General features: G+C 42.5%; 2 protein-coding genes across 2 annotated transcripts; both read left to right on the top strand.

Annotated features, from left to right (window-relative positions):
* The first annotated feature begins 16,809 nt into the window (after positions 1 to 16,809).
* LOC146713144 (uncharacterized) lies at positions 16,810 to 18,606 on the top strand. Its single transcript, XM_085452317.1, has 3 exons — positions 16,810 to 17,009; positions 17,154 to 17,427; positions 17,555 to 18,606. The coding sequence occupies exons 1-3, from the start codon at positions 16,918 to 16,920 to the stop codon at positions 18,224 to 18,226; spliced, it is 1,038 nt and encodes a 345-aa protein (XP_085308443.1). The 5' UTR covers positions 16,810 to 16,917; the 3' UTR covers positions 18,227 to 18,606.
* A 4,247-nt stretch (positions 18,607 to 22,853) lies between these two features.
* Positions 22,854 to 27,410, top strand: LOC146713143 (interferon-induced protein 44-like). The gene is made up of 6 exons (XM_085437574.1): positions 22,854 to 22,857; positions 22,967 to 23,187; positions 23,793 to 23,948; positions 24,077 to 24,248; positions 26,642 to 26,742; positions 26,843 to 27,410. Exons 1-6 carry the CDS (start codon positions 22,854 to 22,856, stop codon positions 27,017 to 27,019), a joined length of 831 nt encoding a protein of 276 aa, XP_085293700.1. The 3' UTR covers positions 27,020 to 27,410.
* Positions 27,411 to 27,663: the final 253 nt, after the last annotated feature.

The following is a 27,663-nucleotide window of genomic DNA, read 5'->3' as shown; positions in this document are numbered from 1 at the left end:
GATTTTGTGAAGATATGCAATATAGTTTGAAGACAGTCTACTTGCAGAAACAGGATGTGCTGAGACGGTAGGGTGTACTTGTGTAAATAGGGCAGGGTTTGATTAAGTACCATGATTATGTATTTAGCTTATTTTAAGTACACATTGCAGTGTGTGTTTGAATTACTCTTATTTATGTGTGCTTTGCTGTAACTGTCTATGTAAAGTTACAAGCAGATCATTGTTTGAAAGATATAAATCTAAAACAAAACTGAGTACATGGTATTTAAAATAAATACATAAATAAAATTCATATGCTATTTTTATAACTGTTCTGTCTCCATAACTTCTACACTAATAACTACAGAAACTCATCCTCCTGCTCAGGTTTTGACCCATGGTAGAACAGAAGTGAACAGCCCTTTATTATTATTGTACATGTACAACAGAATATAGGTGCGCCACACCCAAAATATATAAATAGTAGACATTTGGAATAAATAACAAAAAGGATTACATACATATCAACTCATACAAAACAAGTTGTTTGAGTGCATCTTTCACCATCTTACAATGCTGTGATTGCAGCCATTCCCCAACTCATTATCTTACCTTATCCATATGACATGACCAAAAGTGGCTGACATTTTTGGCTTCTATAAACTGTTAAACCTTGAGATTTTAAGCTATATCCGTGCAGTGGGTAATTTTGCAAGACCATGCAGTTAGTGGGGTTAGGTTCTTGGTAATTCTTAATTCCCCATAGGTGTGAATGTGAGTGTGAATAATTGTCCGTTTCTCTGTGTTAGCCTTGCAACAGACTCGTCCAGAGATTACCCACCTTCTCACGCTATGGGATGTGCTTTGGCCCCCCATGACCCTGCCAAGGATAAGTGGAAGAGCATGGATGGTTTCTTAAAATGATTTCCTTAATGAAGACGTTAAAGGTTTGTGAAGAAGTTCAAGTAAAGTAAACTTTGACATTGGTAGGTCAAGGTCAAATGCATGTATCCTCCCAAGTGTCATGTTATTTTGAAGAATATAAATAAAAAACAAACAAAATAAAAAAAGCCAGATAGTTCTAGAAACTTCCTTTAATTTTCACTTTCAGTTAAACACAATTATGGGGGCCTGGGGAACCTCCCGTGCTGCAAACAACAGAGGGTGCAGGTAGATTTAAGGTTATCAGATTACCAGCACAGCCCAGGTTCACAGAGATTGCTGAGTCAGTGTGAATCAGATGCACACTGACTTGTGCTGAATGCATTGTACAATTGCTTCCAGCAGATGGCAGCACAGGAGTTGCAGTTTTCCCAACATGACATGGTTGTGGAAATATAAATTTGGTATCATTGTTTGTAGTTCAACATGACAAACTGAGGTTCTTTTCAGACTAAGCTGTGATGCTTTAGAATCAGAGTCAGAATACTTTATTGATCCCTAGGGGAAATTATGTGGGCTACAGTGCTCCAGTGCAAACAGTAACAAAGACAGACAATACAGGAAGTAAGAAATAGCACCAGTGTGCTAGTCACCTCCAGATAAAATTATAAGAAAGAAAAAAACAACCAAATTTTAAGATATTGATATCACACAGTGTTGCAGGGAAACCTGAGATTAAAGCCATGCATGCAGTGATTTAAAGGATGTTGATGACTGTGCAGCCTCAGATCCAGGGCCGTAGCACAGAAGTCTCTCAGAGGTCAGAGAAAAACATCAGTCTCACCAGGAAAACTAGAAACAGCCTGATTTTTTTGGTCTTTATTGTTTATCAGACTGTGAGAGTAACATGACAGCACCTTGGCTGAGCAGGTCTAACAGCAGTCTGTTACAGTTTTTTCTGATTGCTTAAGCACATTTTTTGTAACCATTGGCTAATTTTGCAAAACTCTTCACACAAATAAGAAAACCTGTCACCCAATAATCAAAACATTGTAGTTCTCTTGCAAAAGCAAACACAGCTAGATTAACTCTTCACACCTTCGTAAAAATGGTGTTTCCGTATCAAACAGTACACACAAGCCATCATCTCCTAAGCACACAATGCGCCAACTGCACACTGATGGTATGAATACAAAACACATCTGGCTTTTGCTTTCTCTGTGCACAAGGTAGGCTATGTCAGTTTGAGCTCATACTTCTGTCATAGATCCATAAGCATAGAGGGATCCAAACTTCAAGTACTGGTGTTTATTCAAACACATCAAAACAAACACAAGTGTTTATTTCCAAGTATAGGATTATTTGCAATCGCCATAATGACTATATGGGTTACTTGGTCTGCAGTGAACATGCTTCCTCTGCCCCCAGCATCTGGTCATCTAGCAATTCTGTAAAGTAACAATTTCAGTATTTTTACATCACTGGTATTGGTGTGTTTCTCATTGGCATATGGCAGTGCTACAAATCTTTGTGCGAAGTGACTGTGCTAACCGATTCTCATTTCAAGATGTCCTTATGGTACTTGCTACAGTGTAGCGGCTCGAGTTAGGCTGGACCCGTTGGCCAGCTACCCTCAGGGTCATTCCACGGTTGATGACATGGTCCACTATTGTAGCTCTGATGTCATCAGCAATTCTATTTCTTACTCTTCCTACCCTTCCTCTCCCCCCTCCTCATCTTCCTCTCCCCCCTCCTCGTCTTCCTCTTGCTCCTCCTTGTCCTTGTCGTCCTCTTCATCCTACTTCTTCACCTCCACGTCCTCTTCCTCGGCCTCCTCTACTTCTCACTCTTTCTGCTCCCTCCATTGTACTCCGCACACACAGCTTACCTGTATTATAGTGCTTAGGCTGATTGCAAAGTGAACTAATTATCTAAGAAAGTTTTCACATGTGAAAGTGTGCCAGACAGTTGGCAAATTAGTGTTAATGATAGCCATACATGTGTATACTTTTGCTAGGAGTGTGTTGGAAATTTGGTAATTGAGTGTTGTGCAGTGAATTGTGCCTACAGTTTTGCAAAGTGTGTGTTACAAAATTGCAAACTGAGTGCAAAGCAGTTTTTGTGCTTTTAGTTTTGCAAACTCAGTGAGTGGTTTTGCTATAAGTCTGAATAGTTTTAGAGATTGTGCTACAGGAATCACAGTTAGGGTTTAAGCATTCAGAAAAAACTGTAAAATGCATCAGATTAAATTATTTGCAATGATGGGATATCCCTAAGGCCATGTTCTGTTATATTTAGCACTGTGATGGCCCCGAGGATATTCTGAGTGATTTAGTAAATCATAGAAACATTTGTCAGAGTGTGCGCAGCTACCTTGAAAAACATTTTCTACCCAGAAGGTTGACTCATGTAATTACATTTAAATTTTCCATGTAATGCTGCTACATAGGTTAAAATGTTAAATGCACGAATATACCACATGGATAAACCTGGAATCAAAGGATTTCTCCACTTCAGCGCAACACAGCCATTTAAAAAAGAAAGAGAATCCATCAGATTACAGCACTGACACACATGGGGACATTAGCACCGACAGCTTTCATACGTACTCGTTTTTCATCGCAAACATCAGTTACCATGGCGTTTGGGATGTTTTTAGGATTTTCTAATTTTCACAGAAGTACTGAAGCAGATTTAAAATGCACTCTATAAAAAGCTTTAACATGTTAGAAAATGACATCAGCATGAGCTGCAGCAGCTCTGTTGCTTCATGTGTCCTTACAGGACTCAGCTACAGCCTGAAGCCGTCCTGAGCATGATGACAAAAATCCTCTCTTGCTCTATAATGTTTTGCTTCCCGCGGCTTCGTTGTGTGTGATTTCGCCCAGCTGTGCTCTCCTGTGTTCTCCACCACCAAAATAAAACAGGAAGCATGAACACTGAGACACACAAACTTGAAAAAGACAAAAAGGTTAATAAACAAGAAGACATGGCTGACAGAGAGACCAGGGGAACTAACACAGATCAGTGTCATGGAGACAGTTGGAAGCAGGCAGGTCATAGACTGGAAACGTGGGACGTGAAAACCCAAACTCTGTTCTTGCAAATTAAAGCTCACTAAAAGCACATGGAGTGTCGCAAGTCCTGACTTGGGTTCACAGTGGTGCCAAAACCCAGGCTTGTCATGCGTGACAATTGGCCCGCGCAGCTGGTTTATCTACTGGCGCAGATGCTAGCAGGATTGGCAGCCATCCATAGTGAGCAAGTAGCGGCAGAGGGAACAACTGTAGAGACTGCAGGACCAGGCTGAGCGCTGGAGAGGCTGGTTAGGGTCACTGCACTGCCGCCCCCTCGTCTGCTGGCGGTGACGATGCACCAGATGGCGGAGGGTGACAGTCCTGCAGCGGAGGCATGCCAGTGGCCACAGCCATAGCTGGACTGGCCATTGGGCATACCGGGCATTTGCCCGGTGGGCCGCTGGCGATTTTTTGTTTTTATGGGCCAATGGATTTTTTTTTTTTTTAGGAAGGGTATATATAATGAAAGGTGTTGGATTGGCCAATTGGTCATGATCGACTCTGGGCTGGACCAATTACAGCCGAGGAGGCTAGATGCACCCGCCCACTTGTTTAGCAATCACGTGATTTTCGCGCATTGCATGCCGGGAACTCATGGCAAAACAATCCAAGTACCGCATCAAATGCAAGCATTTGCAGCACCGCAAAACGTTCATTCTCCAGTTCCAATACCTTCTTGTTTTTTCTTTTTTCTTTCTTGCATTTTTCTTTGCCGCAGAAAAAAGGAATGTACAAAACAAAAGGAGAACAATGCCGGTCCGTACAAAGACAGACTCGACGAAAAGACAAAGAAAAGATACGAGGAAAAAATCAAAGGAGTGAAAGGGTCAGACCCTTATGAGCGCACAGAGTGGACAAGAAACGTCAGTGTGCTGCCCAACTTTCACCACGCTCAGATTTATAATTATACGGTTCTGGGAGTGAGTGCATACACTCGTGAAGTTTAGTAACTTCAGGTCACTGCAACAAGCCCAGGTACAGTTTACCGACGGATGGGTAGAGGACCTTGAAATGCACCGTGTAGAACGAAAGACCATCGTACGAACAAAGGTAAGTTTACCAGTCTCACAAATCGTCGTCATAAATACACATTCGTTAACCGTTTATTAATATATAACCTTTGAGCTCAACGGTAATTAATTAGTAGTGGAAATAATTTCTGTTAGCATTACAGAAATGTAGCAGTGACAATAATATTGTAATGACCTGGCTGGGGTTGTTAGCCAGGTGCATTCTGGGTATTGTGTTGTCTGTGTTTTCTATCGTTCTGCTAGTTCCTATGTGTTTGATTCGCATGTTGTGTTAGTGTTATGTTAATGTAAGCCACAGTGAAGTTGATGTGTGTTCTGTGGAGTGGGTTGAATTGGCATGGTTGGCTGACACCGCGACTCTATGTGGTGGGAGCGTGATAGGGGTTCGGTGTCAGCAGCGTTATGTTGTTGTAGAAAAAGATGGTAAATAAACAACTGGTGTGAACCACTACAGCCTCCTGCTGGATCATTTGGGGATTATCAGTCTGCTGCTGAGACGCTCGGGGTCGTGCGGTGTATGAGGCGTGAGCGCTCTCCATTTGTTGCGAAGTTTAGCGATGGCTGCTAGCGCCCCGCTAGCCGTTTTAGCTAGTGAGCAGTTTAGCCAGTTCAGCTCCACTAACCCACGGTCGTTACAATATTGTATGCTGTAATCGCACTGGACAATTAGTGATACAAAACAACTGTTTTATCCTGTGAATAAAAGTATATGTTTTTGTCAATGTACCATGGTAATAACAGAAGCGAAACAACAATATTGTGTCAGGACAATTCACTATTTATGCACAATAAATAAAGGAGCATAGCGCGACAATTTCTGTTCAGCGCCAGACTTGCTTGTAACCTATATCACCAATTATGTTAAGAAAAATGACGTATTAATACTACAAAACTCTGACCTTTGTGGGAATGCTTGGAGCAGACTAACATGTGAGCTGGAGTGTTCTGAGACGTTACATTTGGTATATCCAGATCATCCGTTGGCTCTTACTTCGGAAACATGGCTTAAAAAATTTCTCTTCAACGACGTAATCCGATTAAAAAAAAACGATCTCTTTACCCGTTGGCTTCCCGTGGCTGTCATGCGACCGGCTATTGCAGTTAATAATACAACAGCTTCTTGCCATTTTTTGGGTTTCTTTTTATCGCTGTGTAACTGAGTTCAATTGAACGCCTGCGTGCGCTAGTACCTCTTGCCACAAGTTCCCAGAATCCTTTGCGGTTTTACCCCTGAATGACGTCACATTTTCAATCTTTATCCTGGTGGGCCGGTCTCTAGTCAAAATGCCCGGGCCGATTTTTTGTCCCAGTCCAGCCCTGGCCACAGCAGAATGAGTGTTGCAGCTGCTGTTGGGGAGGCTCGGACAGTCGTCCTGAGCCTGCTGCTAGCCGGATGGGGGAACTTCGAGGGGACATCTCTCGAGCCATCCTGGACTGCTTGCTGCTCTCTGCAGAAGACCATCGCCGGTAATTCCAGGGCAGCAGGGTGACAGCGGAGGGTTGGCCGTTCCTGTGAGCCTGGAAGCTGCTTGACGGGCTGCACGCAGACCCTGGTCCACCAAAGCCTGGTTCAACCGGGGGCATAGTTGGAGGCAGAGAGGGTGGAGGTCAAGTGTTTTCATGGGAACGTTCACAAATATCCCATCGTGCTGCTGAATATTAAATTACAGGGCAAAATGCACAAACTGAAAGCTGCAGTTTGCTAACGCCTGTCACAGCCCATAACTGTGGAAACAAATTAGCTTGGGTTTCATTTCAGATTTCTCCTGTATTGCCTTTCTTTCATTGCAAATTCATTCATTCATTCCTGTGTGTTCTGTGTTATCTGCATTTCCATCAGCTTAAGAGCAGCACATTAGAATCACGTATAATTAAATGTATATATTTAATAAATCACCAGATTTATGTTCATATTCAAATATTCATGTTCCCGAGACAATGCAGCTGCATGCTCTTCATTCAGTGATTTCAGTATAGCAGGCTGCTCATTTAAAACACATATTGCCCATCATATCACTACTTAAAACATGCTGCAAATAAAGACTGAGTGAAACGTGGCGCCTGATCTTATTAAATATAAATAAGTACTTTTTTCCCTTTCACAGCTTCTTACTGTGAAAGATGATAGAAGAGACTCTCAAGCTTCACCACAGGATTTCTGAATAAAACGGGCTCTTCAGATGTGTATTGTATATGCAAGACAAAACTAGAATTAAATGAAACTATTAATAAAAAAACACAATTCCTTATACAAAGACTTCGCTTGCAGAATTTTGAACACAGTAACAAATCAGGTCGATTTCTAGCTAGCCAGTTAAAAATAAATAAAGAAAAAACAACTATATGTGCTGCTAAAGATTTATCGGGGAACACAATATATGACCCTGGAAGAATAAACAACATTTTTAGGGATTTCTATGAAACTTTATACTCACCACAAATAAACCCATCTAAAAATGAAATTGATCGGTTTCTTGACAACGTAAATCTCCAAAAATTACTAGACAGTCAAGCAATGGAACTGGATTCGCCACTGACACCAAGTGAATTCCAGGAAGCCCTGATAAGTATGCCCAATAATAAGGCTCCAGGTCCAGACGGCTTCCCTGCAGAATTCTACAAAGAATTCTGGACAATTCTGGCACCAGTATTCCACGGCATGTTGCAGGAAATCGAGGAAAATGGCAGATTACCACCAAATATGAACTCTGCCAACATTAGTCTCCTGCTAAAACCAGGCAAAGACCCTTTATTTCCCTCAAGCTATCGTCCAATTTCTCTTTTAAATGTAGACCTTAAAATAATCTGCAAAGCTCTCTCAAAGAGATTAGAGAAAATAACCCCCCTCTTAATTCACCCTGACCAAACTGGTTTCATAAAAGGTCGGCACTCCTCAACAAACACTCGTAGATTACTTAATTTAATAGACTACTCATACGATAAAAACATTGAAACCATAATATTATCTCTAGATGCAGAAAAAGCATTTGACAGAGTTAACTGGAAATTTTTATTCGCAACTTTACACAAATTTGGTTTCGGAAACTCTTTTATAAACTGGATAAGAATATTATACAATTCCCCAACAGCTCGTATCAGAACAAATGACCAGACATCCCCCAGCTTCTGTCTCCTGAGGGGCACCAGGCAGGGATGCCCACTCTCCCCTTCACTTTTTGCAATTTTTATCGAACCTCTAGCAGCAGCATTTAGACAGGCTACAACAATTAAGGGCATAAAATGTAAGAACATAGAACATAAAATCAGTCTCTATGCGGATGATGTGTTGCTTTTTCTGCAAAACACACAAACCAACCTCTCTGAGGTAATTACTTTAATAAACTGGTTTTCAAGAGTTTCAGATTATTCAATTAACTGGCCAAAATCTACAGTTCTCCTCATTAACTGCTCCTTCCATAATTCTTCCTCTGCCTCACTGCAATCCGGAAATATTAAATATTTAGGTATTAATGTTTCTCCTAAGCTTTCAGACTTAACTAAATTAAATCACATCCCACTTCTAAAGAAAGTAGAAGGCGATCTGACTAGATGGAAATCTTTACCCATATCACTCATGGGAAGGGTCGCCACTATAAAAATGATGATCTTGCCAAAAATAAATTACTTATTTTTGATGATCCCTAACAAACCATCACAAGATTGGTTCAGATCTCTGGATTCATATATTTCCAAATTCCTTTGGAAAGATAAACCCCCGCGCATCAGCTTAAAAACGCTACAAAGAACCAAGGATAGAGGAGGATTAGATCTGCCTAATTTTCACCAATACTTCTTAGCCAACAGGCTTCAGTTCATCTCAGAATGGTCAAAACATACCTTCCTAGATGAGCCCTGGCTAGATGTTGAACACGCACTATGCAAGGATCTAGAGATTTCAGACCTACCATTTATTAGCTCAAACATCAAAAAACATGAATGCTTTAAAAGTATCAACATCAGCTTCTCTCTGACAGCATGGTGGGAGTATCTAAAAATAACGGAGTCTTCACTAATCCCATGCAAACGTACTCCTATCTGGAATAACCCTGACATATTACAAAACAATAATATGATTAACTTCCCAGAATGGAGTTGTAAAGGAATTAAATACTTAGAACATATATTGGAGGGAACAGAATTGATCCCATTTGACAGACTAGTTGCACAATATGGGATCAACAAGAAAATTTTTTTAGAATATCAACAAATTAAATCCATAATAAAAAAGAAATTTAACCTCAGTCAAGTTGAATTACAAATACCACCAAGTGCGGCACATTTCCTTACTCTTAAATCCCCCAAATTATTATTTAAAATATATAGAACATTCTCTAAATTAGATGAATCAATATCCCTTCCTATTGCAAAGTGGGAAGCAGATTTATCAGTCAGTTTAGACCAAAACTTCTGGTCTCAGGTATGCTTAAAAACTTTTAAATTGATTAAAAATCCCAGTCTGCAATTAATACAATACAAAATACTACATAGAGTGCACTATACAGGTCATCGGATGTTCAAGATGGGCTTTACATCTTCCAACAACTGCTCACACTGTCAAAACAATACACCAGACAATTACATCCACGCTCTTTGGTTCTGTCCACCAGTGCAGAAGTTTTGGCACGAGATATGTGAAGACTTATCAAAGTGTCTGAAATGTAACATTCCAACTTCCCCCTTAGTGTGTTTGTTGGGCAGCTTAGATAATGTCACCTCAGAAAACAATTTAGCCCATATGGTTTTCACTGCCCTATGCATAGCCAAGAAAACTGTCCTCATGAACTGGAAAAATAAAAACAATCTTAATTCTAACCAATATAGAAATTATCTATTAGATTACATTAGTTTTGATACAGCCTCTGCCACCACATCAGATCAATTGCTCTGGGCTCCTTTGATCGGCTCCATCACCTAGTGGGGGTGGGGGGTCATAGTTTGGTCCCGCCTTCAATGTTGTGATTGGTGTGGGGGCAGGGACAGGCTTAGGGCGTCGGGGGGTTCCCCGGAGGCATCTTCCTTGGGGGGCTCAACCCGGGGTAGCGGTCATGTCCGGTTGGGGGCCTTTTTCTGACCATTTCCTCGTGGCTGCGTGCAGCGGGGCTAGGGGAGGGTCTGTGCTGATGGACGTGGGTTACTGACCTGGTAGCCTGTCTGCCCCTGGGTGGGTCCGGGATGGGCGTGAGGGTCTGGGGGCGCTCCATCTCTGGGCCGGGGCCCTGGCTGGGCCTCGGGGCCTTGGGTCCTGGTTTGTGTGTTGCCGGGGTTGTGGGCGGGTGGGTGCATGGGAGCCCATCCCTGGCGCAGGGTGCCGCCGGTGTGTCGAGTAGCCTTTGGGGCTCTTCAACCGGTGTGGGAGATTGTTACACCTTGCAGGAGCTTTCTTCCCCTCAGGAACTCTCTGCAGGAGGGGGAGATACAGGAGAGGTGGAGGAAGATCTCAGCCTGGGCGTCTATTGTCTCATGTAGTCTGGAAGACGAGTGGATGGTGGGGTGGGTGCAGTTTTCTCTGTGGTGGGGTTGGGTGGACTGTCCCGGGCTCTGTGGGGCCGGGGGGCGCTGCTGCGCTGGGCCCCGGTCTGGATGGGCCTGGGCCCCCCTTTCCCTGGCGGGTCGCGGAGTGTGGGAGTGCCTACTGGGGTCAGCGGGGGAGCTGGCCCCAGGGAGGGGTCACCTGCCCCTCCCTTCCTTCCCTCCCCATCTCCAGCTGCCTCCCTCCTCCTGCTCCACCACAACCACCCACACATGCAGGGCCTTGGAGTAGGGGTATGTCACCAGGATGCAGAGGAGGCTACCCCCCCCCCCCCCCTGTCCCCTTCTGGCTGCCTCTGCCTCAATTTTATCCCACAACTTAGACATTCACATTACTCACACCCTCATTACACATACATATAGGATCTTGGAGGTGGGCACGATACACGGAGTCCAAGTTACCATCGGGGTGTACACCTCACCCCTGGCATCGTTGCCCACCTCTCAATTTTAAATACATGTAGACATTGAGGGCTAGCAGGAGGGACTATGCGCTTACCTGCTGCTCTCTGGCAGGTAGCTCCATGCCCTCCTGGGTTTTAAATGCACCTTAGAACACACATGCATCAACACTACAATGAGCGGGTGGAGGGAGGTTTGGAGTCTTCTCTCACCCCCATTCTCTGCGGCCTACTGGAGCGGGGGGGCTAGGAGGAGTGGGCCGTCCGACTGCGGTCTGGGGCCTCCCTGCTGCTGCGGAGTCGGGGCGGTCTGCCTCTCCCCACCGCAGGGAAAAGGGTAACACCACCTGGGTCTGGGTGCAGTTCCCCCCTCCAGGGGCAAGGGTACCTAGACCCGGTTAGTAGAGTATGCTTGGGGAGTGTGATCGTGTATACAGCGTCCCTTTATGTCTGTCTCCACGTCGGTTGAGTGTGAAGTACATATGAGAGCATGAGGGTGGGAATGGATGTTTGTGTCTGTGTGTGCCTGTATGTCTGTGTCTATATGTCAGGTTGGGTATCAGACGCCACCTCTCTGGGGACATCTCGGGCCCTCCAAGGTTTGGAGGCCTATCTCCACCCACCACCACTTCCCCTGCCGGTGGCGGACTCCCTCAGGTATCGGTGCGTTGGTGGTTCTTTGTATCTGGGGGTGGGCGTCCGGGTACACACCGGCTCACTCCTTGGCGGCTGCTTATTGGGGCTCGCTCGGGCCACTTCGGAGGTGGGGTGCCCCCGGCCTCTCGGCCTGGGGCTCGGTCACTCAGGCACAGCTGGCTGCCGGCGGAGCTCACGGGCGCGTCACTGCAACTCCCCCTGGCTTCTGCTCCGCGGCTGCTGAATGAGCCCTCATCTGGGACTCTCCTTAGCTCTTACTGGGACAGTGGCGCAGCTGCCCCTCTGTGGGTCTTCCTTGGTCTCTTGTGTTCTGGGGGCCTCTGGATGTCTGGAGTTTTGATCTCCTCCATACCTGCTTGATACCATAGAGGACAGGGCTGTGGCTCCCCACACTCTCTAGCAGATCATTACATGGAGAAACCTTTGGAATGCAAGCATGCTGATCCACACAGGTATGCACACAGGTGTACACATGGGTATTCACAGATGCGGACTACAGCTTTCTTGGCTGCTGCCTCAAAGCACACTGTGCGCTGTCTATCTTGCGTGCTGCACAATATCGTTTATTATTTAGTAACTATTGATATCTATGACTAGCTAGTTTATTGTGATGGTGCTTTTTTTTTTTTCTATTATTATGTTGCTCTTTTGTTGTTTGCTGTCTCCCCTGTTTTTTTTGTTTTTCTTTCTCTCCATACAGGTGACCCAGGTGTCACGGTTTCTGGGTCTTAGACCCAGTATTCTTAGTTCATGTTCACTGTTTATATTCTGTCTGCTTCACCTCCTGTTTTATTGTGTTAGCCTTGGTCCATGTGCATTATGTTCCGTCCTCTTCCCGTCTATCATTAGTTCATTATGTTCAGCTGTGTACTCACCAGGTTCTAATCTCTCATCACTCAGCCTGTGTATTTATGTCCCTCAGTTCAACCAGTCCAATGTCGTGTCATCAAATCAAATCAAATCAAATCAAATCAAATCACTTTTTATTGTCACATCACATGTGCAGGCACACTGGCACAGCACATGCGAGTGAAATTCTTGTGTGCGAGCCCCACAAGCAACAGAGATGTGCAAACACAACAACACAAACGAGCAAAATACAAGAATGGCCAACCTGAAACTAATAAATATATGTACAATATATAATAGTGTATGCATTTCTGGATGTGTATACTAAATATTTTCCTACGTGTGTGTGTGTGTGTGTGTGTGTGTGTGTGTGTGTGTGTGTATACACATTTTTACAAATTAAATAGTAAAAAAATAAAATAAAATAATAATAATAATTATAAAATATACAGAGTTGAATATGTGCAAAACAAGTGGCATTTATATACAGTGTGGAGTGCATAATGTTGAAGTTCCAGTAGTGAAGCTGAGGTGTCTATGACGTGTTCAGCAGTCTGATGGCCTGATGGAAGAAGCTGTCTCTCAGTCTGCTGGTACGGGACTGGATGCTGCAGAACCTCCTTCCTGATGGAAGCAGTCTGAACAGTTTATGGCTGGGGTGACTGGAGTCCTTGATGATCCTCCCCGCTTTCCTCAGGCACCGCTTCCTGTAGATGTCTTGGAGGGAGGGAAGCTCACCTCCAATTATCCATTCAGAGCACCGCACTACTCGCTGGAGAGCTTTGCAGTTGTAGGCGGTGCTGTTGCCATACCAGGTGGTGATGCATCCAGTGAGGATGCTCTCAATGGCACAGTGATAGAAGGTCCTGAGGATGCGGGGGCTCATGCCGAATCTTTTCAGTCTCCTGAGAAAGAAGAGGCGCTGCTGCGCCTTCTTCACTGTTTTGTTTGTGTGTACTGACCACGTAAGATCCTCAGCCAGGTGTACGCCAAGGAACCGGAAGCTGCTCACTCTCTCCACAGCAGCGCCGTTGATGGTGATGGGGGTGTGTACTTCTCTGCACCTCCGGAAGTCCACTATCAACTCCTTTGTCTTTGCGACGTTGAGGGTGAGATGGTTGTCTTGACACCAGTGGGTCAGGGCGCTGACCTCCTCCCTGTAAGCCGTCTCATCACCGTTGGTGATAAGACCCACCACTGTAGTGTCGTCCGCAAACTTCACAATGATGTTGGAGCTGTTAGTGGCTGTGCAGTCGTAGGTGTAGAGTGAGTACAGGAGAGGGCTCAGTACACACCCCTGTGGAGCACCAGTGTTCAGTGTGATGGGGGATGAGGTGATGCTGCCCAGTCTGACCACCTGGCGTCTGTCAGACAGGAAGCTAAGGATCCAGCTGCAGAGGGAGCTGCTCAGTCCTAGATCCTGCAGTTTCCTGTCCAGCTTCGAGGGAACGATGGTATTGAATGCTGAGCTGTAATCTACAAACAGCATCCTCACATACGTGTCTCTCTTCTCCAGGTGTGACAGGGCAGTGTGTAGTGTCAGGGCTATGGCATCATCAGTGGACCTGTTGTGGCGGTATGCAAACTGTAGAGGGTCCAGTGAGTCGGGTAGTGCAGAGCAGATGAAGTCCCTGACCAGCTTCTCGAAGCATTTGCTCACGATGGGGGTCAGGGCTACAGGTCGCCAGTCGTTCAATGAGGAGATGGTGGAGGATTTGGGTACAGGGACGATGGTGGCCATTTTGAAGCAGGCTGGGACTACAGACAGAGAGAGGGAAAGGTTGAAGATGTGCGTGAACACTCCAGCCAGCTGAGCCGCGCATGACCTGAGGACGCGGCCGGGAATCCCGTCCGGACCAGTAGCTTTGCGTGCGTTCACCTTCCTGAAGCACTTCCGCACATCCTCCTCAGACACAGTGTGTGCACTGACGTCATCCGCGGTGCGCACACTGTCTGGTCTCATGGTGTTCGCTGTGTCGAATCTAGCGTAGAATACGTTTAGATCCTCACACAGAGAGGCCGTGGTCTGCGGTGTGCTGGTTTTCCCTCCAAAGTCTGTGATCGTGTTTAGTCCCTGCCACATACTCCGAGGGTTGTCAAACTGTTGTTCCACCCTGTCCCTGTACTCACGTTTGGCTGCTTTGATCGTCTTCCGGAGTTGGTAATGTGCGTGTTTGTAGTCCGATGTGTTCGCGGAGGCAAAGGCGGTGTTCCGTGCCGCCAGTGCCGCGCGAACATCTCCGTTAATCCAGGGTTTTTGATTTGGGAAGGATTTGACTGTTCTGGATGGGACGACATCTTCCACGCATTTCCTGATAAATCCACAGACTGAGTCTGTGTATTCATCAATGTCTCTGGCGGCCACGTGAAACATTTCCCAGTCCGCGTGATCAAAACAGTCCCGCAGCGCAGACTCCGATTGGTCCGTCCAACAGTGCACCGCCCTCCGGGTTGGAGCTTCCTGTTTCAGCTTCTGCCTGTAGGCGGGCAGGAGCAGGATGGAGCAGTGATCTGATTGGCCGAATGGGGCGCGGGGGAGGGCTTTGTACGCATCCCGGAAAGAGGTGTAACAGTGGTCGAGTTGCCGGTTTCCACGTGTGTTGAAAAGGATGTGTTGATGGAGTTTTGGTGATGTTATTGTGATGTTGTTCTTGCCGCTGTTAGGTTGTCCTCTGTTCAGTTCCGTCAGGTCAGCCGGTCAGTTGTCAGTCAGTCTCTCATTCATCCTTTCAGTCAGTCGTCCAGCCGGCCAGCCGTTTCCTACCTCTGTTCTGTTTGTTCACTCCGTTGACAATAAAACACCAATCTTCACCTACCTGTGAGTCCAGCGTTTGGGTCCTCCTTCTTTCGTCCACGACCTCATCCTGACACCAGGAGTTTTTTTTTTTTTTTTTTTTTCTCTCTCTTCCCCCCCTTCTCACCGTCTCTTCTCCCCTTTGGTTTTCTTTCTTCCTCTCCCCCTCTTTCTTTCATTCTTTCCCCCTGTCCTTAAAAGAAAAAAAAAAAAAGGATGACAAAGGATGAACTGAAGCTCCGCCATCACGTGATGTCACATGCTGCTGTTTCTGATGTCACTTCCAAAAAAAAAAAAAAAGAAAAAAAGAAAAAAAAAAAGATGTGTATTGTATAATGTAAAGCACCTTGAAGGCGACTTTTGTTGTGATTTGGCGATATATAAATAAAATTGAATTGAATTGAATTCAGTTCTGAATGATTTTTGTTCTAACGTTTGTTCTGCTCTTTTACTATTTAACCTGTTATGTTGGTTTCCAGGAACACCAATTATGCTCCTGGGTTAATTTGACCCGGGGCAAATTTACTTGTCAGAAACACTGGCATTGATTATTTTACAATTTTCTTATATAACTTTGATTTTTTTTTTTCATTTTCTGTAGTGATGCAGATGACATCTCTTCTGTTCTGGGTCAATCTGACCCGCAACATAACCGGAGGGTTAACAAACCCAGAGAGTTGACTGACAGGAGCAGTTGTGAGAATGGTGCATGTACTGATGGAAATTTTAAGGTTAATGCATTTTCTGTTTGTGTGTGTGTGATTTTGCATGTGTTGCTTTGCAGTGTTTCAGACTCCTTCACAATTTTGCCTTTAACCAGTCAATTTTCTCCTTCCCAAATTTGCTAACCCAAATTTTGATTTCCCACCTTGAATAACAGCATTCCTTGTCCTCAGCCAGAAGGTAGGGCTCCACTTGCCACTTTCCCCCTCTGCCTCAGCCCAGCGGCTTTACCCTTGAGGTCCCGTCTTGACTCAGGCCGAGTAATCGTGACTGTGCCTGCCTTAGGTTGTCCCAGGGTTTCGAGGTGGGATCTTACCCGTCATGGGCTATCCAGCCTTCCATACTCGCCTGATCCGGGGGCCAAGTGGGCAGGGGTGCTATGAGGGGAGGGGACACACTGGCTCTGGAAATTAAAGGAGTGTTAGCTGCTTCCTTCATTGCATCTTATATTACAGTTTTTCTCGATTGCTTAAACACTATAACCAGGCCTCTAAACTAAAATTTCAAAACCGTAACGCTACTGTTCAAAAAGCTCACCCATTTCCCTGAACTATAAACACTATTCCCTGCTTTGACACATGACTCAAATTTGGTGAACTGTTACTGCAAAACTCTACACACAAATCCCTACATTTTACAGTGCTTACACCATGTAGTCATTTAGAAAGCACTAGCATGCAATAATGTTAACTTAAGTCAGCATAGCTTGAGCTCAATTAGCACACAATTAACCAGGTGGAAACACTAGGAGTCAAAATTTAGCACACACCAATCAGAACCTGCGATAGATAGATAAAAGGGCCAAAGTCAGCTCATTCAGGTTTGAAACAATGGATCCAAAGAGATGCAAAGGAAGAGGACGTGGTGGAGAAAGAGGATGTGGTGAAGGAGGTGGAGAACGACGGCGACAAGGAAGGGGAAGAGCAAGGGCAAGAAGACAGTCAGTCTCGGATGAAATTCGAGCCACTTTAGTTCACCATGTCCTTGTCCATGGGATGACTATGAGGGAGGCTGGGCAACGAGTACAACCAAATTTGAGTCGCTTCACTGTTGCCTCCATCATCAGAACCTTCAGGGAGGAAAACAGGTAGGTGTACTTGCAGTAAGACTGCTTTGTACAGTAACGTTTAAGTTACTGAACTTATGTGTCTTGAGTTTCAGTATGTTTCCATTATTTGCCTGTAAAATGAATGTGTGACAGTTACAGTAATGAGTGCTTCTATTTTTGTAGGACACAGAGACGACCACCTGGTGGAGGCAGGTTAAGGCTTTTGTCGGAGGAGCAAGAGAGGGAACTTGTAAACATGGTAATTGCAAATAATGTAATCCGCCTGCAAGAGATTCAAAGGAGAGTGATTGAGGATGATCATCTTTTTCGAGGCATAAATGCCATCAGCCTCTCCACAATTGACCGAAAGAATCAATTCCGGATGAAACAGGCATACCGAGTCCCTTTCGAACGAAACTCTGACAGAGTGAAAAACCAACGTGTGGAATATGTTCAGGTATGAGTTTTGATACTGTATAAAGTATTGTGTACCATCACAGCATGGCAGTTTATGCTGCCATTTCAGCACTCTTGAACTGTGGTTCAGGGTACAGATTGACTCTACTGTGTTATGTGTTTTGCAGAGAATCTTTGAGATTGAAGGACGGCCTGTTCCCCATGAAATAATCTTTGTGGATGAGGCAGGTTTTAACCTGACCAAAAGAAGGAAAAGGGGGAGGAACATAATTGGCCATCGGGCTATTGTAAATGTCCCTGGTCAGCGTGGGGGGAATGTCACTATGTGCGCAGCCATCAGCCAACGAGGGGTACTCCACCGCCATGGCGTACTAGGACCCTATAACACTATGCTTCTCCTTGCTTTTCTTGATGGTTTAAGACAACATATGTTCCAGCTGGACTACAGGGAACCAGCACAGCCAGAGCAGCCTCACTACGTTGTTGTGTGGGATAACGTCAGCTTCCATCGCGCTGCTCTGGTTCGTGACTGGTTTACCAATAACCCAAGGTTTTCTAATATCTTTCTGCCTGCATACTCTCCCTTTCTAAACCCGATAGAGGAGTTATTTTCGGCATGGCGGTGGAAAGTGTATGACCGAGAACCTTATGTCCATGTTCACCTCCTTCAGGCCATGGAAGAGGCCTGCCTAGACATATCAGTAGATGCATGCCAGGGGTGGATCAGGCATGCAAGAGGATTTTACCCCCGCTGCCTGGCTGGGGCCAATATAGCCTGTGATGTGGATGAGATTCTCTGGCCTGACCCAGACCAAAGACAAGATGCTGAGGTGGGATAATGTTTCTGGTGTGTGTTGTACTGTATAGTACATGAATGACAATGTGCCACTGTACATACATTGGTTGCGTCTTTAGTGTTTATCATGTGACAAGGGTTTTGAAGGGGAGAACCATAAGCAACCTATTTGTTTTGGAACTATTGTTTTGAATTAATTGTACCAGTGTGCAAAACTCTGTTGTAGTGTGTGTGTTTTTGAGGGCTTGTGTTTGATGTCTGAGGGCAAAGTTTGGTTTTTCAGCAGGAGTGAATAGTTTTGGGTGTAGAGCTTCATTTTGACCTGGAAATAGGATGTTTCGGAAATTGAGTGAGATGTTATGGATTTGTGTTTACTGTTGTGAGGATATGAGGCGTAGTTTCAAGAAATGTGTTTTAGCAATCGAGAAAAACTGTAAACTTTCTCACTTCTGATTCTTTCCTAGAATAATTTCACATATGGCACTTTGTGTATGTGTGTTTTCTATTCATTAATGTAATTGTCAGTTATTTTCTCTCTTTATTTTACTTTTTTTTTTTATCTGTTTGTTTGTGACGTTCTACTTTAGTTCTACTAAATCTTGATGTAAAAACAATACCCCCTCTATCACGTACACACACTCTGCAATTTGCCTACACACACACTTCTCTCTCAGACTTCCTCTGTTCACACACTCGCCTATGAGTTATTATTAGTTATTTATTATTTTGTACAAATCACACAGAATCATTCAAATCGAGTACTCACAGCATTCACACACTTAGAATCACTTCAAAATACGCTTTCCTAAGAGTATTTTATCAAACGTGCTTTCAAGAATCAGAAAGAGGAAGTAGACAACACTCAGTAACTGTGTCCGTCCTCTTAAAAGAGAAGAGAAATAAACACATATGGGACAATTCTCCCCATCTTAGACAAAATGTGACCTTAAATGTCCTTTTCTAAGTTATGTTCTTCTCTATACACAACTCTTGGCCTCCAGGGCATAACCTTTGGACTTATAACTCTGATATGAGTCCACACAGTACAGAGAACCTGCAAGTTCAGTTTTTTCTTTGTTAAATTCTCCACACACTTGAAGAACTGTTTGTCATTTATCTGCCCAAGAACTTCATCAAATGGACCTCGCCGGGTCCAGTAATCTTCAGCACATGTATCTCATCGCCGCCAGTGAGGATTTAAAACAGTTTCTTGTCAGCATTTACTTATCAAAGTACTTATCCAGCAATATCAACACAATTGTGTATCCTCATGTACACAACTTAATCTTCACTTGTATCACACCAAATCTAGTAATATCTTCAGAATTACTTCATCATAGTAAACATTGATTTTCCTTTAAAATCAATTTACCATTAGAACTCAAGATCACATCTGACTCGATTCTCTGAATCCTGAGTCAGTTAAACACCTTGCTCAACTCAAGGTGTCCTTTTCTCGGGCTTCCTCGTCCGAGCTCACTCTTTTTACCCCGGCATCTCCACCAGAATGTTACGAGATCTTCCACTCTTACTTGGTGAAAGAAGGTAACTTCGTAAGTTCTCTCCACTGTCTCACAGTAGCAAACAGCCTGCGCATTCAGAAGATCCCCTTCTCACTGTAATTCTATTCTCATAGACCAAAAAGTAAGCATATTATCTCCCTAGTCAAAAGTGAAACCGTTCCTCACACAGTAATTCTTAATCCAACCTTAAAGTGAAACAAACACCCTTTGTGTTTTGAAACTAAAAGAGTAAGGAACAGCGCCCAACTTTAACTGCGCATGTTGTTACTGAACAACGCACAGACCACGCCGGATCTGTTAATATCAACAAAGCTGCACACTCAGAATTGTACAGCTGATTCTTCCCATCAGACCGCGCCGGATCTGTTACTTCAGCACAATAAACACTGATTTTCCTTCAAAATCAGTTTACCAAGAGCCACAAAACCATTTCTGACTCGATTTTCTGAACTTCTGTGTCACTTAAACATCCTGACGGCACCAGGTGTTTTCTGTCGGACTTCCTCTTTGAAGATCAAGTATAGAGGGTGTCTGTCCTGCAAAGTTTTTGTTGGGCAGCACATAATTTCTCCACATATTTCCTTACAGCTTTGAATTCTTTATCTGCTGCTTTAGTTGTTCTTGAACAAGACATGTGGATGGCTTTGGTCACCTCCTCCAGCTGATCATTTAGTGGCTTATATAGCCTTGGTTTACTAGATGTCATAGTTGAAATTTCCGCCATATTTTATTTTCTATTTTTATTTTTATTTCTTTTAAACTTTTTACGAGATGGTGCTATATATCTCCGCCCTTGCAAGGTCTTTGGCGTGACTTCCTATTTTTATCAGAAGCTCTGTTAGCCAGAGAGCAGACACTTCCTCCTTTCCGTCAGAAGTACTGTAGTCGGCCACACAGACGCTTCCTCTTTTTGTACCTAGTTAATATAAAACACTGACCAGCACGGGGCCAGACAACACAGCTTTTATTTCACCAACTTATTGAAACAGACACAATTTTAAAATCTTGAAAATCAACGCACCAAACCAGCTGCAAGTCTTCTTTTGTTTTTTTGGGGGTTTTTTTTGAACAACCAAACCCCCTTACTCACAGCCTTTCTCTGTGTCGGATATTTTGGTTCGTGCAGCTTACAGTCTAGGCCTCAGTGAGAAAGAGGAAGTGCAGTCAAATACTGCGTTGGTCTCAATTTCAGCCGTTTTAAACATGCACAACATAAAAACACTTCTCTGCTCTTTCTGTTAAAGTCAAACTCACACCGTTCAGCAAGGCCTGTTATTTTAAATCACCAGGAGACAAGCAACGTTATTCTTTTAATCTTAAAGAGGCCTACAGTGCTGGTTTCTTCTCCTGTAAAAAGGGGAAGTAGGCCGCACCCAAATGTTAACTACGCACTTTCTCAACCTGAAAAGAGAAAGGAAAAGAGACTTTTGAAAAGCCTCACACAGCCAGCCTGCAGGCACCTGGCACTTTAAATTATTTCAGACAGTTTCCTACGTCACAACCTTAGTTCAGCTCCAGCCGGATATGAACCACTGCCGCTCGTCTTTCAGACGCCAATAGGAATAATCAACAGAAACACAGCTTTTCATGGACCACGGCGGGCCCAAAAATGCACAGGTAATAGCAGACTTCTCACTTTCAATAATCAGCACACTTCACTACACGACCTCAGGCTCACAGCTTTGCCTGAGTTTCTCTTCAATCATATATCAACACCTCGGACCTCTGTCCGGCATTTACTCTTAAAACATGTATTTATTAAGTGGGATTTTATACAAATATTCTGCACTACATCAAAAACAAAAGAAAACCATTAATCAACATATGAACATTACCTCTGAAGTTACAGCGGTTTTATTAGAGACACGGCTATTTGCATTTTGCATGATTTTAAAAAGTTTAAATTTGTTCAGAAGCCTATTTAACGGCAGAAATTAGGTTTTCTTTTCGGAAGTAAGTAAAAGGAAGAAAACAGTGGCAGACTTGTACTTAGCATAACGATAAAATCACACTTCATGCACACTTCTCATTCTCTCTCTCTCACACACACACACACACACACACACACACACACACACACACACACACACACACACACACACACACACACACACACACACAGTATACTTCAAGAACAGTTTCCCATCTAAAAATTAATCTTTTTCCTGTGTTTTATTCTTAGTTACTTTGACACAAAGGCATCTGCTGTGATTCTTACACCTTTGATAAAGTCTCGCAAGTGTCAGCTGAACAAGAAGTTGTTCGGACATGAAGAGAATATTGCGAAAGGCCCACTCAAAGCCAAGTGCATAGCAACCATAACAATGCATGTATTTGTATCTAAAAAATCACAAAGATGAAACTGAAAACTTAAAGAGGGATAGGATGAAAATGGTAACAGATATGAAAAATCTGAATTGTACATGAATAGCCCTGAATACTTTCAGAACATTTTAAAGTTTGAATGGTTGTTCTGTCTATGTCTGCATTTAAATCCTAACCCTGAATAAGCCTAGTCACCCATGACAAGCTCAACTATTAGCAAAGTAATTATGATTTGTTATCCTTGTGAGAAGCACTTTGTGATCTTTTATCTAGAAAGTACTATATAAAAAATGTTACTTATAAGATAAAAAACTAATAATTTTGCAGAACCCCTTGTGGGTATACATGACTTTATATAATGGAAGTATATCAAACTCAACATGACAGTGGAAACATCAAGATGTTGCTGTTTTGATGTTATCTATAAACAAGATGAAAATGAAAGTAAACTGTGATCAAGGGGAATTCTCAGAAGTCACATGTTCTGTTAAATTGAAAGTAAAAACGGATTTGGAAGACTTTAAAACTGTAGATAGGTTCACATTCTGGCATTGGCTTTGTCCAGCAAAGGTAGGTTCATTTTAATCCAAAGCAAAAATGAAATCGTTTCTGTAAACTTTGAATTAAATAGAATAAATACTTCATGTTTCAGTTATGGGTTCTTGGTCTTCAAAACCAGTTGCTCCATCTCTACGTAAGTTTATTCAAAAGCTATAATGATACGAGTTGTCATCCAATAAAAAAATACACTATACATTGATGTTATTTTCTCATTAAATTGTTTCTTGTCAGTTCTTGAAGAACCATGGAGGAATATTAACAATGGGTGAGTGAAGCTCACAGAAAAAAAAATACATTTGAATTATTTCCTCTGTTTAGTCAGTAAACTACCCAGATTTTCTATGTCTATTCATTTTTTCCATGTAAGGTGTGAGATAATGTAATATTTCTTTTTCTGAGCAGAGAGAACCCAACTGATCAGCATTTTGTGGAGAACTACAAACCTGAGGTTGAAGAACAAAATCTTAGGATCCTTCTTCATGGTCCAGTTGGAGCTGGAAAATCTAGTTTCATCAATTCTGTAAACAGCGTCTTACAAAAGAGAGTATGTTGCGAGGCTTTGGTGGCTAACTCTTGTGACTGTTTCACCAAAAAGGTATGGACAGAGTACAACTATGCCAGTAACAGTTAATATGTGACTCACTAAATAACTTGTAGGCAGATCAGTGATCTGGCTTTATCCATGAATGTGCAATTTTGTGAAGGCTATTATCTATCTTTTACTGTTATGTATGCCAATTAACATGTGGTGAGAACTGGAATTAGATAAATGAATGCACCATGTTCCTATCCTATCAGTAGCGTCAATGAGCTAACCTGGAAATAGATAGCACTAGCTATTTCTAGATACAATAGCTATTGTTGTCTAATTTTGTTAGCCCCTCCTGCCTCACCAGCTCGTGGTACCAATGCCGCTTTCTAGTAGTAGTGGCACTTTAGTTTCTCTATCAGATTCACCCCTTGCTCACCACTTCTGGTTTCAAAAGGCCAAAATAATAACTTAAAAAGTCTTCACCTTGAAGTTTCGGTATGGAATTCCACTAACCCAGCAGTGGATGCTGTGGTGGCAACAAGTTATAAAAATAACAAGAGCTTAGTAGATTGTAAATTTCGTCTGAATTTCTAATCATTATGGGACCTGTTTCTGAGAGTGTTTGAATGTTAAAATAAATAAATGCATTCTCCATATGTGATCCACAGTATACAACCTACAAGATCAAAAATGGAAATGCCTTTTACCCTTTTGTCCTAAATGACATGGTAGGGTTGAAAGACTCAACCAGCAGAAGAAACAGAAGGATTCATGTGAAAGATGTCAAACAGGCGCTGAAGGGCCACATAAAAGATGGTTACGCGGTAGAGTTACTGCATTTTTAAAATTCTGACGTTCAGTTAAAAGAAAAGATTTTCACATTATTTTTGGTTATTTTTCGGTAATTCATCATTTTACATTATTTGTTTTATGTTTACGCTTTATCTTTTAGTTCAACCCTGAAAATAAACTGTCAAAAGGCGATAGATACTACAACAGAATTCCAACTGAGAACGACAAAGTGCACGTTTTGGTTTGTGTTGTTGATGCCAACACTGCATCTCTGATGAGTGATGCCACTGTGGAAGCAATACAGGACGTCAGAGATGAAGCCACTGAGCTGGGTGAGCAAAAATCACTCCTTCTTTTTACAATGGGACCAATTGCCTTAAAAAATCTAATGTAAGCCATCAGTTGTTATTGTTTGTTGCCATTTCAGTGTAAACACCCATCAACAAAGAATAACACTTATTCACATTGTTAAGCTATTAGTCAGTCCTTAATTCCTTTCTTATAAAGCGTTACTCTTAGTATATAATTTGTAAATACAGATAGAAATGTATTAATTAGAAGGCTCATACATAAAATATTCATGGTATAATTTCTGAAGTCAAAATATGTGATTAACAAAGTAATTAGATACAAATTTACATATATAATGACTACGCCATGAGCTCATTGTATGCGAGTGTGTTAATAGAGAGTTTAGAAATATTTTAAGTAAGTATCTTGCGTGAGCTCGTCAAAATAGAGGATTATTTTTGCCTTATACAGCATTCATAAGTGAAAATGAAAGTACCTGGAAAAATTGAACAAATAAGAGCTATCTTCACAAGAGCAAAATGGCACACAGCACAAAGACATAAAGAATATACAAACAGTATACAAACCTAACCCACCTGATATTTGAAGAATGTAGGTAGGATCAGAGTCTAAACCAGAGTTTGTAAGATAGGTTTAAGAGAGAGCTACACTGAGCAATTGGAGCCACAGCGCATCCGTTTCTTTGCTAAAACACCCACAGTTTCCCCATGTATATCCTGTACATTATCTCAGCTGTCAATACTATTCCACCAACGTCAGACTCGTATGTGCCACGCAGCAGCTCCAAGTACCTGGTGTTTGGATTCACAGTTATAATCACAGTTCACAAATCACAGTCATTTGGAATTTATCAAATTTTCACGAGTCTCCTCACATTAAAATATCGATATTTTAGTAATTTAGAGTAAATTTGTAGTTTATCATTAACAGGAACACAGTAGAAAGAAACTATAACATTCGGATTGTCTACATTCAAAGGAACTACTTCCTCTTCCGCCTTTCATAGTCACGTACGAAATACGGCTCACAACAATGGCTGAGCGTAATTGGAGTCATGCGCGGACTTATTTTACCTCCACAAACAGCTGAGACGTGGTTTGCGATACATGTGGCAAAAAAGTGCTCCAAGAGTGAGGTGTTGTGGACATAATAGGGAGACATTCAAAAGGCGTTATTATTGTTCGTCCCGGAAACAGCAGGGGGGTCCAAATTCAGAGGCTGCTTCCACCTGAGGACCGGCCTTCGCGGTCTAAAGAAAGCCGGTTAGTACGTCACGAACTCCCTCGGTGGAGTGAAACTCTGCCGTCTGCTCCTTGCTATCTAAAATATAACCAGGCACTGACGTAAATTCTCGACCGCCTCACTCTTCTGTTTAATCATTTTCTGTTTGACGTTTATTCAGCTGTGTGAAAACCCCAGAGGAACCCACCCGAGGGATTAATAAAGTTAAATTTAATGTAATCTAATTTAACTTTAATCTCAGCTAAACCGATTTACTCACGAACAAATAAAACACGGAAAAAGCCAAACAATAACATTTTTAAGTTATCAAAGTGACTTATATATCATGTTTAATCCGAGTAGTGAAAGACCGTGGGGGTTTGAAGACGGTGTGTCGATCGGCTCAGATATTTGAAGTTTACACAGCTACCTGAAAATATGTTTAAAAAAATTGCAACCCAGAAAGAGAAATAAGAGTAATATTAAAACTAAGTAGCTGCCGTCATTGTTGGAAACTGTAATTGGCTGGGCCGCGCTTTGAATTCTGCGATATGGTTTTTCAATTTTGTTGTCCGGGTGGAAAATCGGGAGAAATGAAATTCGGGAGAATGGTGGCTCTGGGAGATGTTTGGGAGGGACACTGAAATTCGGGATTGTCAGAAAAATCGGGAGGGTTGGCATGTATGGTTGTGGCAACATCACTAACCTTGTCAAACACCTCAGAGTAAATCATATCACAGAATATGACGAGCTATGTTGAGGCGAACTGAAGAGGAGGAGAGGGACAGATGCTGCTGGGTGAGACAGATGTCTCTCACGGAGTCCTTTAGTGCTGCAGGCAGGCAAGGTGTTCAAATAGCGCGCAACTTCATGTTTTTTTATTTCTATATGATGAACCCTGCATTATTAAGTGATAAGAACAAGTAATCTGATATCCTGCAATCATTATGATGCTATAATTTGAGATACAATAAATAAAATAAGTTTTTGTACAAAGCATCGGTATCAGATCAGTATCGTCGATACCACCCTGAATATTACTTGGTATCGGATTGGAAAGGAAATCAGTGGTATCGCACATCACTACAGACAGAAATTGGACCACCATCTTTTATGTACAACTAGAAGTGTTAGGAAAAACTTATCTGACATCACAATCCATTCACTCAATATTTGTATTTTATTTTGTCAGAGATTCCACAAGTGGCAATTTTCACCAAAATTGACGAGGCTTTTCCTGAGATAAAACATGATGTGACAAATGTCTACAGGAGCAAATCTCTGGAGAAAAGGGTACATTATTTTAATAGAACTGTATACAGGAATGCATTATAATTAAACTGTCAAAATAATTCTCATATTTTTTATATTTCTTGTTTGTTTTTTAATTTAGATTGAGCAGTTCAGCAAACGTGTGGGCACCCCTATTAACTTTATTTTTCCAGTGAAGAACTACCACTCAGAAAGAGAACTGAATCCTGACATTGATGCTGTAATAATGAATGCCATGAGAAACATCATTGACATTGGAAATGACTCCCTCAACAGAAAGTTAAGACCCCAGACCTAGACATCCACTGTACTGAAAGTGTGGTTTTGGTTCAAGTGTTAAAACCATCACAATCATTGTATGTGTTACATTGTGTGTGAGTGAAAAGCATGGTTCCATCAAAAGTCTGAAATCAAGAAATTTAATTGCTATATTTCCCTGAAAATTTCCAAGATGTGTTTTAAGACTAGTGGAAAAATATGAATCCTCTAAATTTGTTTTGTAAATGTTTATTATTAAAGTTGTTTTAGTTTCCTGTATTACCAGATGCTCTGTCAAAGGCCAAAGGGAGACAGAGCCCATAAATACATACATGAGGCAATTAGGGAGACATGGAAGCCCTGGGTGAACAAAAATTATCCTGACTATAATCAAGGAAACAAAACAGAAGGAACAAAAGAAAAAAAAAGGTTAACAAAAAACCCCATAATTGTAATACACTACATAAAAATGAGAAATTTATAAAGTAAATAACTGAGATCTCCATAACTCCATACAATATGGGTGTTTGAGGTAAGTCTGGAAAACACACAAAGCTTCCAAAAAGCTTGAGCTTGTCAAAAGTGGCCTAGAGGCTACTTAAATAAAGAGAGATCATTACAAAGAATGAACATGATTTGTTGATGTACACAATTTTTATAGAGATATTTGGCAGACTCCGATGG

This window comes from Copadichromis virginalis, linkage group LG3 (genome assembly GCF_057382275.1).
Source record: "Copadichromis virginalis isolate Kocher_CV1m ecotype Utaka linkage group LG3, C_Virginalis_male_GT1.1, whole genome shotgun sequence".
NCBI classification, from domain to species: Eukaryota; Metazoa; Chordata; class Actinopteri; order Cichliformes; family Cichlidae; genus Copadichromis; species Copadichromis virginalis.
The sequence above is the reverse complement of the archived record's forward strand: the minus strand, read 5'-3'. Positions and strand labels throughout refer to the sequence as shown.